Below are 17567 nucleotides of genomic sequence, written 5' to 3'. Positions count from 1 at the left end.
AAAAGTTCTACTTTGGTCTCGTCTGTCCATATGACCTTCTTCCATGCCTCCTCTGGATTATCCATTTGGTCAATAGCAAACTTCAAAAGGGCCTGGGCATGCACTGGCTTGAGTACTGCTGTATTTTAATCGATAATGGCATAGTATGTTACTATAGTAATCTTTCAGACTATGGTCCCACCTCTCTTTAGGTCATTGACCAGGTCCTCCTCTGTAGTTCTGGGCCTTTCCCTCACATGTCTCATAATCATTATAATTCAAGATATGAGCCCCAGTCTAAGAGAGACTGATTGTCTTCTTGAATTCCTTCCATTTTCTAATAATTGGATCGTTGTTGCTGTCTCACAAAACTGTTTGTCCTGTAGCCTGTCCCAGTCATGTGCAGGTCTATAATTTGTCCTTGGTGTCCTTGGACAGCCTGTTAGTCTTGCCAATGGTAGAGAAGTTTGAGTCTGTCTGACTGATTGGTTGGACAGGAATCTTTTGTACAGGTAACAAGCTCAAACTGGTGCAATTAACACAGAGAATCAGTGGAGGATTGGTGGGTTTCGTAAAGACATACTAACAGGTCTGCTTGAGCCAGAATTCTAGTCTAGGGTTGGATATCAGTGATGTGGGAGTGAAGAACCAGTTCAGAGGATGGTCCAGACTGGTTGACCATGAATGGTAATGTCATTGAGTCCAAGGAGTAAGTTTAACGTGTGTACAGCCAGTTCTTTTGTTTTGTCAATGTTGAGTTGGAGATAGTTATAAGAACCCCAGAACACCCCAGTGCAAAATCTTCATGTGAGTGAGCTGCAATGAAACTATTGTCTGTGAGTTGTCCTACTGGGGCTCCATATTTGTAGTAGGTGGTGATGGGTAAACTCTGGCAGTCGTTTGTTTACAGGAGAGGACTGAGGGCGCAACCATGGCGTTCTCGGGTGTTGTGGAAAATCGCTGATGATGTCTGTATTTTCACAGCCTGTAGCCTGTTGCAGAGGATATTGTATATCCAGTGAATGATGAGAAGGGTAGCATTCTGTACTTTCAATATACTCTAGTTTTTTGATGAGTCAGTGTCGTTTTAAATGTTTTTAAATGCAGAACTGAAGTTGTTGAACAGAACTGTAGAAGTTATTTGTATTCTGAAGTTGATATTACCCCTCTCTGCAGTCAGTAGGCAAATTGTACGGGTAGTTCAGGGCTGACAGTATCTGGTAAAATCTAGTAAATTGGAGCACATAATTAGAAGAAACACAGCAACTAATCATATTTTCACCCTAATTCTTGACCTCAGCCTTAACTGAGGTTAAACATAAAAAAGTCAACTACAAATTTTGGAAGCAAATATTGACAGTTCAATACAGTTCCAAATTATTATATGGTTTTTGGTCTAATGTGTAGTTTTGTTACTGTGGCTCAGCTAATTAGAGCTCAGTGTGTTCCGATTATTAGGCGATTCTGTTGTGATTTATTTAAGTTCTGTAGGTATTTTTGTATTTAGTTTGGATCTTTATTATTGTTTGAAAGGTAGCTATGCTAGTCCTTTGTCTTTAGTTTCTTAGGTTAGTCTTGTGTTCTTTTCTTTGTGTGTTTGGATTTATTTCTCTTCGATTTATTTCTCTTCAATAACCGTTAGTCTTGGCCCCTTGGTTTCTAGTTTGTTTGTAGTTCAACATCCTTTGTGTTATTCACCTCTCGTCAGTCTGCCGGTTTGCATTCTTCCACAGCTGTAGTAGTGATTGTCCCTCAGTATAAAACCTCACTAAACTAAAGCAGAGTTCAGGTCAGTGAACTTTTCTCTCGTATATGTATATAAAACAATTTACCATTTTAAACATAGATATTATTTTAAAGACATCCACACCAGAGTCTGATATTGTTTGACCTTATCCGACATCTTATCTTGAATGTAAAGATTTGTGAAACAGCTTCAAGCTATTATTTACAGTTTAAAAGCTTATTAACTAAAACAATTATTTGTAATAAAACCCAAAATGACAAAATGTGTCACTCCAACATGTGCATAGCAAAAATTGTGGGTCCAGAACAGGTCTACTTTGTTGCCATGGCAATACCAGGATCATTTGAAGTGTTTGTTGTTCCGTTTTATCTGAATTCTAACAATAATACTATTTGACTTATTAATTATAGATATATTTAGAGGAGAGCTAAAGCTAAAACAAAGAGCACTGAACTAAAAAAGCAACACAAAGAAAACTTGAAATGGTACCATCTGCTGCAGGATTATAAGATGTATGTAAATCCACCAACAAAAACAAACATTTGCATTTTTTCCCATCCATTTACTTTTTCTGTTAGTCTAACCCAGACCAACAGAGATACTACAACCCATAAAGAGAGTAGGCCAATTCATTTCAGGAAACAAAGAGTCCTAGCAGACGGTGGTGAGACATGGATTTCTGTGCACTCAAGGTTAAAGTAACAAAGCAGCAACAACATTTGGTAAATTGAACAAAGCTTTACATCAGTTTAATATTTTCTCAAATATTTACAGTATTTCATCCCTATTCTCCTTTCAGAAAGTTCAAAATCTGATTACACAGTGTGGGAATACATCCTTAAACTGCAGTTAAGATTTACAATAAACTGCTTATAACAATGAAAACCTTATTTCTATATAAAGCATACCAGAAAATTGGCTAACTCGGAGTCGGAGTTAGTGGGGGTTAATGAATATCCGGACACATGCCTACAGTGGTTCAAAAAGAGGAAATAAAGTTGCCATGAGCTTCTCTTTTATATGGCATTTCATCAAACAGAAGTAATGCCAACTCATGAGCTACCTTCAGCCATTCAGCCCAAGCACATAGAATTGTGCCACTTAGCAGCAAACCTGTACAAGCAGAAGATTGTTTATTTACTTCCCACTACTCAGGTCATCACTGGCTGTCTTTAGCTTAGCTGCTAACCTGCCATTTAAACCCATTTCCTATGAAGTACAAAAGCCATGAAACACCACAACTAGCCCTCTTCTTCTCCTGAGTTGAGGTCATGTTTACAAAGTTTTCTTTCTCTCCGTACATTACCCCGTTCGGCTACTGGGCAGCCTTTTTTAAACGTTAGTTCCCACAGATTGCATTTCCTTATACTGTCTGTGATGCCCTTTATCAGCAACACATCTGCACTGCCATGGAGAGGAATGACAGGAGGACAGGAGTGTGGCAACGACTAAAGCCACTCCTCTTTCTTCTGAAGAACCAAACTTTCCAGTTTAGTCTTAAAGTGGTAATGCATAATCCTTCAGTTATCTCTATTGTTTTCTTAAGTCTTATTAGGCACAGTCTCAATATAAAAAAAAAGAAAGAAAAAAAGATTTTTGCCATGTAGCAACTCTTGAGGCAGGCATGAAAAAAAGTTCTATTATCCTTCTCCACCCAGGTTTTATACAAGAAACTTTGGCTAAAATTAGTTTTATGAGGTGATAAATCCACAGTTCTTTAACTGTGGGAAATATGTAAACAGAAGTTCAAGGTTGGTACAAGTGACAATTTACAGTCATCTGTGAAAACAAGGTAGAGATTATGGTACAGTTTGGCCTGGATGCAGCTAATGGAATTATTAGGGTTAAAGGTTATGGGTGGTACCACCTGAAGGGATTTCAGCATAACTCCTTATAAACTCAGTGCAGTAAACAAATACATAGACAGAAAGAGACTCAACAGAACATTGTCCGTCACAAACCCATTTCACGCTACAGTTTGGCTGCAAAGATCACCCCCTGTTTTAAGCTGCCTCAGTCACTCCACCATCAGAAAGTTGTCCAGACTGTGTTGACCAGACTGTGTTGACGAGACCGCCATCGCAGAAGGATTGGTTAGAGCATAGCTCTGCCTGTGGCGCGTCAGCTGAACATCTTCAGACTCCATTCAATCGACGCAAGCAGAAGTAGAATCAGGCCTGACTCGGAACCATTGAGTTCAAGAGCTCACAGAGTAGCTTCCACTCAGGACTCGAGTATAAGAACCTTTTACAAAAATATATTATGGGTTCATCTTGTGAGCGTACACAACAAAATGCAGGAAACCTGAAAAAAGGATTCTGAAGAATCTTGATCAGACTGCTAGCTGTCAGCGTTGAGACTTGTTAAAGAACAACAATGAACTTCCAAAGTAATTGGCATATTCCACAGTTTTTGTTTTTCATGCAGTAATTTTGAGATTTCAATAAAACGTTGCATGCTTCCCATTTTATAGGTCAAAATTTATAGTGCCGAAGCGCCATGTTCAGAGGTTTCCACTGACATTTAGTAGTGGCAGTTCTCCCCTGGCTGTTAGCACAGGTTAGCTCCCCCTCGCAGCAAATCCAGAGGATGAAACAGTGTTTCTGTGAGTCAGCACGGCCAAGCCTCTTGACCAAACGTTTAGCTTCTTTTGTAGGTTCACCCAGAGTTCAAGTCCAGCTGCCAGGCAGATATTTGACTGTTAATAACAACAGGTCATCATTTCTCCTTTTCAGGTACAAGTGGAGTGCAAGTGTCTGTGTGCTCCCTTGGGTCCTGCGCACACTGGTTCTCCTGGGAAATCTGAAAATTGAGAAGAGCGTCAAAACCTTTGTGAAAACTGAGAAAAACTGAGATAAGCATTCACATTTTTACACTTTTCTCATATATATATAAATCACCTATTTACCTGTTTTAGGTTCAAGATCTCCTTTATTACAGAGGGGTCTAGTCGGGTGCAGCCGAAGATTTTCTCATGCCTGCAAAAAGGGAAGCAAATAAACAGAACAACATAAGAGTGAAAAGGGATTCATGTTACGACTCGTCATGCCTAATAGAGAGGTTCCAATAATACTTGCAACTGCACAGGTCACACCCATGTGACCTGCATTTACACAGCATGTTTACATTCCTTGCAAATGTACTCAGTAACATTTCGACATTTGGTTGAGCTAAAACAACAAACTTCGATGTGCTTTTTGCAAAACGTTTGGGGCATGTTCGTGCCAGTGCTGAATACCTTTGGAGTGAAGCTTTTGTCTTTCTTTTTTTCCAAATACCATCTGTGAACATTCATTTCTAAGTCTTGTCACAGACGAGACTTGGACTGTTCCATTCTAACATGTTTTTATGCGACATAAAGGCTGCAGCTCTGGTTCTGCATTTATGATCATCGCACTGGAAGCTGATTCTCTCCTTTAACATGGTTCTGTACTGTATTTAACTTCATCCACTCTCACCAACTTCCTTTTCCCCACCACCATCTTGCTTCACCGTGGTTTCAAGGTTGTAGTTTTCTCCACAAATAGCATTTTGCATGCAGACCAAAATGTTCAAATGTAGTCCAATAGAATATATTCTTTTACATACTTTCAGTTTGCCTTACATTGCTTGTGGCAGACTGTAGAGGAGACTTGTTGGGGCTTGCCTTCAAAGATAAAACAAATATGTGTGGAATGCAAAACAAATCTTCTCCATAGATTTTTCCTAACCCTAACCAACTGAGGTTCCACATCGTAAACCTCAGTTGGTTTACAGTGTGGAGGGCCGTGGTGTTGGTAGATTTGCAGTCGTGCCACACCCTTTCTATTTTCAGCTGATTTAGTTGAGTTTATAACCTAAACCTGTTTCAAGCCTTTCCACAACTTTATCCACCACCATGTCTGCTTGACTGCTTGGTTTTAATCATGCTGTTTTGTCACTGAAAGACATGCAGTTTCAGTTTTTAGCTTTAAAAATTATCTCATATTTCCTTCCCCTGCACTATTTGAGTTGGTTTATCACTTAAAATCCCAATGAAATACAGTCAGGTATGTGTTTTCAATGTGATAAAAAGTGAAAAAGTTTCAAGTGGCATGAATATGGCTCACTGGTAAATTGCCTCTGAACTTCAAAATGTCTCCCGTTTCATGTTGTTTTTGTTGATTAAGAATGTAATTTACATGCCTGACAGATATGCAAAATGTCTGGCCCTCTTGTGATTTGTCAAAAGAATTTTGTGGATTACTATGTAGTCATTGCCTAATATTTTGGCAGTTCTCCAGAAATGTGCAGCGACGACAACTTTATCTGGTTCATGTTTCCTTTTTCTCTTCTTCACTAGGAATCAAGTGATTCCTATAAATGCACCGCATGTGTTTTTGGTTTTTGTGACACACAGACTCTGAATTCTTTCACTTTAAACATGTTTTTAAACGTGTAATTATCCCCTAATCCCCCCACACCATCTCCTCTTTTCTCCTCACACACACGTACTTCTTGAAGCAGTAGATGGATAAGATGACACAGAAGCAAACGATGATCGGGATGATGATGGCCACCACATTTGCCGAACTGATGCAAAAGCTTGTGGTACCTTGAAGAGAAAGAAAGCAGTCTCTTTAGTTGTTGAATACAATTTTTAGCCTTTTGCTCTGAAAACTCTGAAGAGGCTTCAGCTCATCTCTGCTCCAAATATACAAAAGACTTCAAGGACTTACTACAGAACAGAAACAGAAAGGAGTAAGGAAGTAAGTAGTGGCATGCCAGTAGTGACTGCTAGTTCTATTGAACAGAAAACCTGAGTACACTGTAATGTAATCTTAGTTTTTCACAGAACTGTAAGTGCATTCTGTCCCACTTCTTTACAGTACTTCTTCAGTTTCTGTACATTTGCTTATGTAACATGTTTTGTTGAAGCATTATAATCAGGATGAGGTTGGAGTCATTGCGCCATGCTCCACCGCTGTCCCGGTTCAGTTGGAATGAGGTATTTGTGCTGACATGCAGTTCCTTTTTCACCAAATGTGCTTTTAATTGTGGCCAGACATGCTAATTTTCACATCAGCTGAAAATCTCAATGTTTCTCAACTTTTTTGTGGGTTGGGGACATTACTTAAAATGCTAGCTAAGTCTTATTGAGTCTTGAATTTTATAAGCACTATATTTTCTAGGATGATCTCTACTGATATTATAGCATTTTGTTTTTTTTTTTTTTAGTATAATGATGCATCCAAATTATTTGGAAACTGTTTTAAGAATGTAGTAGAAGAACATCACATCACCATGAGGTTGTTGAAGAAGTAATTAAATCTTCTTAATGGCAGAAAGCTACCAAGCTGCTCTGAAGTGTACCAACCATTTTAGCTGGCAAGTTTCAATCACTCAAGAGGTGTGTTTACTTTTTCACCAAGCTCACAGTGATGTGAAACATTTCTAACACAAGCAAAAAGACAATTAGCAATGATAGATTCACATAACCTCACTCCAAAAAAAAAAAAAAGTGTGAATAATCTTTTTTTCTAGGCAATCTCACATATCCTGAAAACAGCTACTCCAAAACTACAGCTGGCAAGCTAAGATAATCTGTATGAAACCCAAACTTGGAACTTACATTCAAATTAAAAATGTGTTTCAAACTGAGATATCTGTAAATTTCAACATGAAAAGAAAACAAAGGTGTCTATGTGCTCAGGTAAGAACAGGTATGCTGCCTCTGGCAATTGAAATGGGAAGATTCAAAGGGGTGCCAGAAGAAAAGACGTTTATGAAAGTTTTGTGGTTGAGGATTAGTATAATGTTATTTTACACTGCTCTCTGCGTTATCATTTGAGAAATAATTTATCTATCAATTATCTGTTATATATGATAATTGTTTATTCTGAGACTTTATCTAATTATCTTATCTGTTTTAGCTGTCTGAAGCCAAACCTCTGTGTTAGCAACATTCTTTGAACCAGTGCAGCAACAAAGACAGAGAGTTTCGTGTCCTCAGTACGTCCCTTTGATATGGAATTTAATTTTTTGCAAATGTTTTATACTGTTTGGGGACCTTGTTCTGTGACTTTCTCGACTTCCTTTTAGATGTATACGACAGAGTGTCTTTTTAGTCTATATACGCTGGCAACCATACATCAAATCAAACTATTAAATTTACGAGCAGCTTATTCTATATTTTTTGCTTAAGAATGTATGTATCAGCATCAAAAGACCAATAAATGTTAAACATTATACTTTATAAATATCTCTGTAGCACTATTATTAATACTTTAGCCTTTTTTGCTTCAAGTCGTCCTTAGCTCTAATCTTCATTTCAAATGTGCTATGAGATATGACACAGGATGTCATGGTCCAAAGACACGATACATTGATCATATTCCAATTTGCATTATCTGTTCATGATATGGAACGCATGTCAGGCAACCATGTTGCAGCACTTTCATCAGACATGTGTGTGACAATGGAGAAGAGACTCCGTTCTTTCTGCTAAAGCTAAAAAAATATGACGATCAAGAGTGACAAATCATCAGTGTCTAACCTAAAATTATGTTAAAACAGAAAGATGTAAATAAAACTGGATATTTACCATGAAGTATAACTTCACTGGTGTCACTGGATAGATCCTCGTTGAACTTGTTAGTGCTGATGTTGTACTGAAACTCGTACCTACAGCATTTGTTGTAGGGAATGCTCACAGTTCGACGTTGACTGAACTCATAGCACCGAGGAGGCTGAAAGAAAGGGTTATCATTAGCTTACTTTTATAACTCAAAAGATAAAGTGTAAAAAACATGATTCTCAAACTGTCGCAAAGGAAAAATAATTTCTGCTCAAGTGTCCCATATTTCTGTTGTCTTTTCTTGTCAAAAAGTGAACTAGCTTTTGTGTAATTTTGTTAGTGAGGAAACAGGAACAGCATTTTACCAAAACAGTGAAATTAAACAGGAGCCTTTTCTCATTTGGAAACAGAAGTGAAACTAAACACTTTCTTCAGTAGTGAGATGCCAATTTGACTGTATTGTAGTTCAGTAGCTCAGTGCTTGATTGTTCACAAACATTATTTTTTTATTTTTTTTCTTAAGTAGCTTAAAGACCTAGAAAAAAACTGGCTTGCATCAGATGTGCAGCTTCAACATATCTTTGCAGGACGGTTCTTTTGTTTTTTTTGCTTCGCATATGAAAAATATTTACATTCCTGGGGCTTTGACATGTTTATCACATTATAACCACAAATTTCAATTTATTGTATTAGCATTTTGAAACAGATCAAAATAAAAGTAAGGCTTACTCGTGAAAAACATTGAAAACAAATATCAGGAAGGCCCTCTCTTGTCATGATTTCACTCCCCCGCCCAAAACGGAACCACGACCCACATCTTCAGAACCTCCGTTGCGTCATAAACTCCTGAATATTTTGATGTTGACATGAAAACTTACTTTGTTGTTTCCACATTCTTTGTACCAGACGCAAAATCGCCACGCACCGTCCGGTCCAACAGCTGGTTTTCTCCATGTCAGGTGGAGATACTTTTCTGTCTCATTGATGCTCATTTTCGGCACGTATATTTCTAAAAATAAATAAATAAATAAATAAATAGTAAAACTCCTTCATCAGATTGGCCAAAATGCAGTACAAAAAAATAAATCAAACATAGAAGTGAGTCACTAAAGACTACCAACCCATCTTAGGTTCAAAGGTGTTCATTCTTGTCTCATTCTCCACAAGCACAAAGATATTTCGACGCTTCTCTAGTTTCAGGGAACAGCTGTTCCTCCCTTCCATCTTGAAAGCCTCACACACCTTCAGACTCTGTATGTCTTTCTTCTCTTTTCCACGGGACCTGAAATGATAAAAAGGTGCAGATGATGTCACACACCTGCAGGTTAAGATGCAAGTTCCCTTTCAGCCACTAGAGGGAGACGTAGTCTGTGAAACGAGTCTGAGTGGTGACTCATTCTCTTCAAACAGCTCTTTACACCTCACTGCAAAAGCAATAAAATCTTGAATATATTTTGCTTAGTTTCTAGTGGAAGTACACATAAAAAAACAAAAACTAACTTACAAGTCAGCTTGTTTTAAGTAAATAGTTTCTTAACATTAATTTTAAAAAATGTACAAGTTCCACTGGCAGCTTATTTTACATGTAGCAATTCATTTTTCCCATGTTTTAAGTGAAATAATTTGCCAGTGGAACTAGTACTTTTTTTAATCAATATTAAGAAATAACTGACTTAACATAAGCTGCTATATGTTGTTGAAATGTTACTTGCATGTTAGAACATCGGAACTGAGACAAATTATGTTATATTTGTAGTAGAATCTAGACCAAAAATGCTTGGTTAGATTTTGTGGTTTTGCAGTGTGCTCACAAAGGTTACTGTGAACACATTCTGGGTCAACACAGTGGAACATGAGTAATTATTAACCAGCACTGTGGACATTTTTTTATTCTGTTGTTACACCTTTTAAGAGTGTTTAAAAAAACCGATTCCCACCTATAGTACACCTTCAGATCCTCCGATGGATCAACTGGAGTCCAGAAACACTTGGAGCCGTTGGACAGGTAAAAACATCTGAAGTCCTTCACCAACTCAGCTGCACAGGATAAACAGTAAAGTATTGTTACAGTCTGTACATCTGCCTGTGAAGCTCAACTGTGGATTATTATTATTACTTGACAGTTTTTTCATCCTCACCATATGATTTTGGTGCCTTAATATTCACTTTTACAGGGTCACTTTCATTCCAGCCGTTACAGTCTTTTAAGGGTTTGGAGGAAATGCTCAGCTCCAGAATGTTGGCGGTGAAATCTTTACTTAAATAGTAGTAAGTGAAATTAGTGTGTTTCACACGAGCAACCTGAAAGACAGCAACAGAGAGCATTAGCTCCAGTTATTATTCCATAAAATTCCAGGTTAAATCTGGAGGTTTTCAGATAGCAGCAGAATGTCTTCAGTCAGAGAAAAAAGAACTGACTGCATAGAGAATCACAATGCCTAGTCCAATTCTGACTTGATTCAAAATGTTCAAAAATGGATTTTAAAATACATTACATTGCAATTTGCGAGTTTACTTCATATTGTATATATTGCTCAGCCATGGCATATATTTCAAACAATTCTTTGAATTTTTTTTTATTCATGAAAAAACCTGGCAGCTAATTGAACTTACTAATGGTAATTTAAAGTACAAAATCTTATGCACACAAACCTATTTTTACATATAAAATGGTGGAATTTGATACAGTATGAAACATCCAGAGTCAGCATAAACAAAGATGATGAAAGTCAGGCTTGGTTAACCACAATTAAACACTTGTAGTCGCTTTATGTGGGCATCTTTTCACCTTTCGCTTTTTAACCACAACTTCACAATACTCAACATTTTTATTCAAACAATTTTTGCTTGGGAGACAACCTCTGTCTATCTGCAAACTTATAGCTTAGTTGTCCAGTGTCATCTACACCTATGTAAACAAGGAGGAGTAAGAAGTTAAGGCTTTTTTTATACACTAAATCCTGGTAAATCTTGCATTGGAAATTCATCTAATCCAGCATTGTTCTTGTGAAATAAATACAACCTGGCTTGTATAACTCAGATAAGCTTGTGGGCTTCATGTTAAGGGTTTAAAAGTCTAAGTCAATTCAGCTCTGTTTTTCTGTATCGGATCAATAACGGCCGGTGCTAAACCTCAGATATGTGTATCAGAATCAAAAGTGAAAAAAGGGGATCGGTGCATACATTGTTTTTACATGGGGAATGTGAAGAGAATGTAGGTCATCATTATCATAATCACACCAAGCAACCCCCACCCCCCAAATGTAGCCATTCTTACGTCCTCCTGCTTATCCGTCCATCGTATCTCAAATTCAACTTTACAGCTCTCTGGCAGATCGTTGGGCTTCAGCCAAATCCATTTCACTTCCACAACAAATCTATCCGCCCAGTGAGGAGTACAGTTTTGGGGGGCAGGAAGACGGTGATCTGTAGGAGGGAAGAAAGATGACAGTCAGACACGCAGCATAAAGATGCTGCATATAGATACAGCACCAATACATCTGACTCAAACACCCTCTGGTCACTGAGAATGAAAGGAAATATCAAAGTGTTAAGTGGATTTGGTTTAGCCTGGTTAATGCGGCTAAGCCACATTGTTAGCAAGACAAGTATGACAGTAGCTTGCATTAAGTTGTAGACTTTGGAAATAAACAAAATAAACAACTCCCATTTAGCAGGAAGAAACCAGCTGGGAGTTTGAGAAGACGGTGGAGAAACAAACAGAAAACGACAACAAGAAAACCCAGAAGTACTGAAACAGGAGTACTTTCTATGTTACAGAAATAGCAACGCTCAGTAGCTCTGCTAATGGCTCCATCACTGCACCAAGAACCGTTCTGGAGACCAATGAATCCCAATGAACATCATGAAAATATCACCAAAAACTACCAAGAGAGGAAGCTAAAGCTTGGCCATCACTGGACCTCCAACCAGGACGATGATCCCAAATTCTCCTCAATGTCCACCAAGTCTTCCAGGAGACGTTCTAGAAACCAGAGTATCCGTCACAGGGGGCAGTAAAGTTGAAAAAAGGGCAGCTGCAGCTGCGAACCCAAGAATGTTAATGAACCGGAAGCCTTTGCCCAGGAGGACAGCTCGGATTCTTCAGCAATGCTGCCAGAAGCCGGTTTCTGGTTATGAAGCCCCTCTACAGCAGGTCCAGACAACTACAGGCTGCTACATTTAGAGAAACCTCCTGCAGTAGGAGTTATGTTGACTTAAATGAACTGTTTTAATAGGTACTACTTTATATATTTTGCAATTAAGCCTAATTTGATCTGGGGGTTGATTCATTTCAGATTTATGTTTTGTTATTAATAAGCTTACACACTGAGTCAATTTAGATTTGTAAGAGCAAGAAACAGCAACTCTCTGCAATAATCTGAGCATTTTACAAATCATTTCAGTTTATTTAATTTATTCTAACAGTGTGGACTGGTACTGCTATTAGGTGCAAGATTTTACAAAATTTACTCTCTCAAAATCAAATGTAATGTCTGACTAGTCCTATGATTTAAAGTCATTTTAATGAGAAGTAAGAGAAAGTTTTCTCCCCCACCCCAACTTGTTGCTTTGCAATGCTTGTCAGTTGGCTACAACAGAAAACAATTAGAACAGGTATAAATAAAAAATATAAATCTATAATCTATATTAAATTCCAAACCAAAATAAATGTATTTTAATGGTAATAATGGTAATTAATGGTAATTTTTGTTTTGGCTGCAACTCCCTTCCCCCCATTATATTTTGTTGTTTATTTGTTTTGAATAAAAGCAATTAGATCATTTTATGCATTTTTTTTATTTTAAAGCAATATTTACAGATTTAGGTATTTCTCTTTTTTTTTCTTAATTAAAGCCTTCAGCAACATTTTAGCTATGATAAATAACTATGGGGCGTCAAACTCTCCAAGTGCTGTAAGGGCCAATCATTATCAAAAAATTCCCGTAAATTTTACAGCAAAAGATGCTGTGATCAGTTTGAGCTCCGAAGGTAAGACTGTTGAAAAAGTGGAAAAACTAAATTTGCATATTTTGGTGCTTCAACATGACGCGTTACTCATTTTAACTGAGCAATTATCCAGCTCTTGATTGCATTTAGCTGGGCTGTGATGTCTCTGCATCAAGTTCTGAAAGTCAAGTTTCAGAACCGGGATGATTTGGCAAAGCTAACAGGACGTGAGTTTTGTTTCTGTGAAGGTAAAGTGTTCCAGTCATCTAATTAGCATACTCTTCCTAATGTTCCCATGTACATCTATACTTGTAAAGAGAAAAGTTAAAACTATTTAAAGAAGAAAAATAGTCCAGGTTTTAAACATCGGACCAGAAAACTGGACAGTGAAGGTAGGCTTGTGTTAATATTTATATATTCAAATAAACACGTTAAAGACCGTGAGGATCTCTGGTCACCAATATCAGCGAATTGGATAAATAAAGGAATAGCACATTATTAGCTACACTGAGAGATGGTGAGATCTGATAATTAGCATCGGCTCTCTGCGGATGCCAACACGTAGCTTCTTAGGTAATATCAGTGATGCATGTTATGCTGAAATGTCCCTTATTCCCATATAGTTTGGCCTGAATTTATGTGTATGGAAGAAGTAAAAGGTCAAGTATCCTCTGGAACGTCACATTTTCAAAAAATAATAATAAAAAGAAACTAAGTTCATTTGAGAGTAAAGCAAACTTATGTTTACAGACGGCACTTCCCACAACAAGAAGGTTTTAGATTTGTGTTAGAAATCAATAATATGCATTTATGACTCTGATTAGACTGTAAACTGTTTTTTCTCCTTTCTGTCAGATAATAGCAAATAGAGGAAGAAGAAAACAGAGGCCATAATGAATTAAAATGATTCCATAATGCTTATTTAAGTAACTTAAAAGCATATTGAAAAAACAAGATGTTTACGACTTTAGAAATTATTGGAGGCAATAGTTTATTTTATATATATATATATATACACACACACACTCAAAGCGAGTTCATCACACAGATAAAATGAAAGAATCCCACTCACTGCTACTTTCTACCCCTATTAATAAAATGAATCAAATTAAATTTTATAAATTTTATCAAAGCACATACCCCAACAGTATGATTTTTAAACATTACCAGAAGCAAATGGGCTGAGCAGCAAAAGTTATTGAAACATTAATTTGATAGCAGTCAAAATATTTAAGTAAAATAAAAAATAGACTGAGCTTTTGGAAATGCCTCTCTGTATAGTTGGAGGTGTTTCTTTTTGTAGTCAAAAAAAGGATAAGCAGATGCTTAAATGTAACAATAATTTCTTTTCTTATATAAAATAATAAAATAATAAAATAGCTGGCAAAGAATAATGGAAAAATTGGCACTTTTTCTCATATTCTGACATCTCCCACACTTTAACTTACACAAGCAAAATACAAACTTCACATCGTGACGGCATGGCTGATACACTGAACGGTTTGTTTTGTTTGTGTGTTTTTTGTTTTTTTTTTACACGCGGCTCACAATGTTATAAAGACATCACTTTTAAAAAGAACATTTTTCATCATTAAACTTATCAAAAATGTAACCGTGATTATTTTTATACCCTGCTGTTTATTTACGTTGTGCCGTACGACCTGTGGTGTGTACACAGAAGCAACATAACATGGTGAATGTTTTTGCATAAGGGAGTTTCTTTTTAGCAACCAGAATGAAAATACAAAAAAATACAAACTAAAGTTAGATGTTTTAAAATACAAAACATTACATTTATTTGCAAGGGCTTTTTTTTTGTTTTGTTTTGTTTAAAAAACAACAACAATTGATAAGCAGCACTATAAATGTATCTTGATTTTCTTTCTGTACTTAAAAATAATGAAAATCACTGTTAAAGATAAACAAAATATTTTATGATTTTTACATTCCTCACATTTAATTCTAAACATCGCATACTGCAGGAGGCGCTGTTTGTTTTATGCGCCTCAAAAGCGTTGTCCCACATACCATGTCACCTTAAAACAAATAGTCAGGATTATAAAATTGATTCATTTGTATTTTTAGCACATTATACTGTGACACAAAAGGGATTCATGGGCAGTGATGCCACAGTGAAATTATAAGAAAATTAAACCACTAAAATTTCCACTCTGTTTTTAATCACAAAAAGGAAAAGCTGTTTTTTTAGTGTAATATTTTTGTTAATAAATCAATACATGCTTTTTTTCTTCTTCTTCTTTTTTTTTTTGCTGACAAAATGAACAAAATATGAGGCATTTGTTGCATTTTAGATTCCGAATTAGGTGTTATCGAATAAGGTTGTCATTCCTCGAAAAGCAGTGAAACGCTGGGAATAGGAGTCGAACTCTCGCCGATGGTTGAAAGCAGTTTCTGTGCGTTTCAGGAATGACAGCTGTCGAAAGCAGCGCAGTGAAGGACGGGGTACGCAGCATTAGTAAAGGTTCTAAAGCAAGCATGTTTTCATTTCATTTTTATTACAGCTCTGCTGAAACTACTATTACAAATTCTACCACAATAAATCGTTTTACATCCTCCTTTTGGCCGACTTTCCACAACCGCGACAGCTTCAATTCAGCCCCAAAACTTAATGGCATAACCATTTTAGTTCTACTTACTATTTATTTAAATATTTCACTCTCTAAACATGACAAAAAAAACTGATTTTGTGGATTGAGGAAACAGCTCAGTAACTTGTTAAATAAGAACATCTTAGCAAACATCAGTGTAGAGTTATTTAAGAGCAACTCGGAAACAGAGGTTAATCACATGACTAGAACTGGTAATTATATTCTGCTGTAAATGGCATTAAATGCAATTTAAATACCAAACACCACTAAATTACCCTTCAATAAATAGCTAAGGAAATGAGCGATAAAATTAACAGCAACCAAGACAGAGCAACCAACAGGTGTTGGGTTTCAGCTAAACTCCAAACTTAATTCCTCTTCCCCCGAAAAAAGAATGTGTAAAGAAGGAAGGGAAAACGGTTAGTTATTTTAAAAGTTTTACCTGCTTCGCCGTGGGGTGCCACCATGATGGCGAAGCTCAGAAAGGTGACAAATTTCAGCGTTGCGCTCATGTTTGTCCTCGAGCGTCTGAGTTGTACAGTTCTGCGCGTGACAAAAAATCACACAAGAGCTCTCGTATTCCGAGGAGACAGGAAGACGGGGGAGAAGAAAACAAATTACAAATCAGTGCCTGTGACAGGCACACAAGAGGAAGGGTGCCCGGAGGACCACTTCAGAAAAGCAGAAGAAGATAAACCAAATGGGAACAGAAATATGAGCACAGACAGTCTCGGTGGGTCAGAGGTGTCTGAAGCGGCGAAGCTGAGCAGGAGCACAGAAGTAGGAGGAGGAGGAGATCAATGACAGTGAACCCTACATAGTCTGTCAACACCGGGTTAGCTCCATAAAACTCTGCTTGACTGTAGGAGGAGAAACTACAACATTGGGAGGAGGGGTAAGCGCATGCGTGTAATTTGTGGGATATCATACACACAAGTGTCCATCCATTCCTCCAGGAAGTCGTCAGCCGCTTAATGAGTCTGTGAATCATTAAGCTGAAAATCTGTATGATAATGGATTTATGTGAAAACAAAACACATGACGTGTAGGAGAGCAGAGAAAGGCCAGGAATATGAAACCACATTTCAACATTTATGGAATTTATTTTTGAAGCAGCAGAGTGTTGCACCAAGTTTATTTAGGAGTCAGTTGTGTTCCAGGCATCCGAAGCGGGTGGTTAGAACTACGCCATAAATGACTTTCACGACAATTTACTGTAGACTGAGTCACCAGAAACAAGTAGGTCAGTGTTAGCAGAATTGAACTTATGGGCTGCGTCTTTCTGAAACTTGGCAAATCTACTTAATCAGAATTAACAGAAAGAGTAGAAGGAAGGGGGAAAAAACAAACAAAAAAGAGCAGGAAGGTAATATAAGGGTGAGCTCAAAAGGAAGGCCAGAACAAGAGGAAGAAATAAAAAAAGAAGGATGTGGTGTAAAGAAAATGTGGGAAAAATTGCACACAAGCAAAGAAACCATGTGAGGGAAGAAAAGAGATGGAATGGGTAACCAAATGTCTACTCCCCCTTTTTTTTTTGAAAGTCACACAATCAACTCTACTGCTGAACCCAAAGGCACCCCCCCCCCCTACGAATCTAAGAAGGTATTGATAAAGCACCTTTAACAAAAATCAATAACAATTAGGGTAACCAACAAACCTCAAGTTGGAACGCTCTGGTAATTAACATTCCTACCAATTTTATGTTTATTATTATATTTATTGCTCAGAATTCATAAATGTGAACAGA

The 17567-nt window shown here is 37.2% G+C and overlaps 1 protein-coding gene across 2 annotated transcripts; it reads right to left on the bottom strand.

Moving 5' to 3' along the window:
- Positions 1-2273: 2273 nt before the first annotated feature.
- LOC103140603 (uncharacterized) lies at positions 2274-16730 on the bottom strand. Of its 2 annotated transcripts, none has more exons than XM_016673293.1 (10): positions 16263-16730; positions 11539-11687; positions 10400-10562; positions 10199-10298; positions 9383-9543; positions 9140-9270; positions 8289-8433; positions 6200-6299; positions 4628-4704; positions 2274-4530 (listed from the first exon to the last, which is right to left on the bottom strand). In XM_016673293.1, exons 1-10 carry the CDS (start codon positions 16330-16332, stop codon positions 4445-4447), a joined length of 1182 nt encoding a protein of 393 aa, XP_016528779.1. In that variant the 5' UTR covers positions 16333-16730; the 3' UTR covers positions 2274-4444. The 2 variants fall into 2 exon arrangements, with proteins under 2 accessions (XP_016528779.1, XP_007555884.1); XM_007555822.2 differs by having other exon boundaries at positions 2274-4528; positions 4635-4704; positions 16263-16728.
- Between the last annotated feature and the right edge of the window lie 837 nt (positions 16731-17567).

The sequence above is a fragment of the Poecilia formosa genome, unplaced genomic scaffold, assembly GCF_000485575.1.
Source record: "Poecilia formosa unplaced genomic scaffold, Poecilia_formosa-5.1.2 Scaffold73, whole genome shotgun sequence".
Classification (NCBI taxonomy): domain Eukaryota; kingdom Metazoa; phylum Chordata; class Actinopteri; order Cyprinodontiformes; family Poeciliidae; genus Poecilia; species Poecilia formosa.
Note: the sequence above shows the minus strand (reverse complement) of the source record. Positions and strands in the feature narration are given on the sequence as shown.

Excerpts from the sequence above, each read along its gene's own strand:
- LOC103140603 (XM_016673293.1), bottom strand. The coding sequence starts at position 16,332 with ATGAGCGCAACGCTGAAATTTGTCACCTTTCTGAGCTTCGCCATCATG. Across the intron at positions 10,563-11,538 it reads GGACGGATAAGCAGGAGGAC|GTTGCTCGTGTGAAACACAC; the intron begins GTAAGAATGGCT and ends GCTGTCTTTCAG. Across the intron at positions 4,705-6,199 it reads TCCATCTACTGCTTCAAGAA|GCATGAGAAAATCTTCGGCT; the intron begins GTACGTGTGTGT and ends CCCTTTTTGCAG.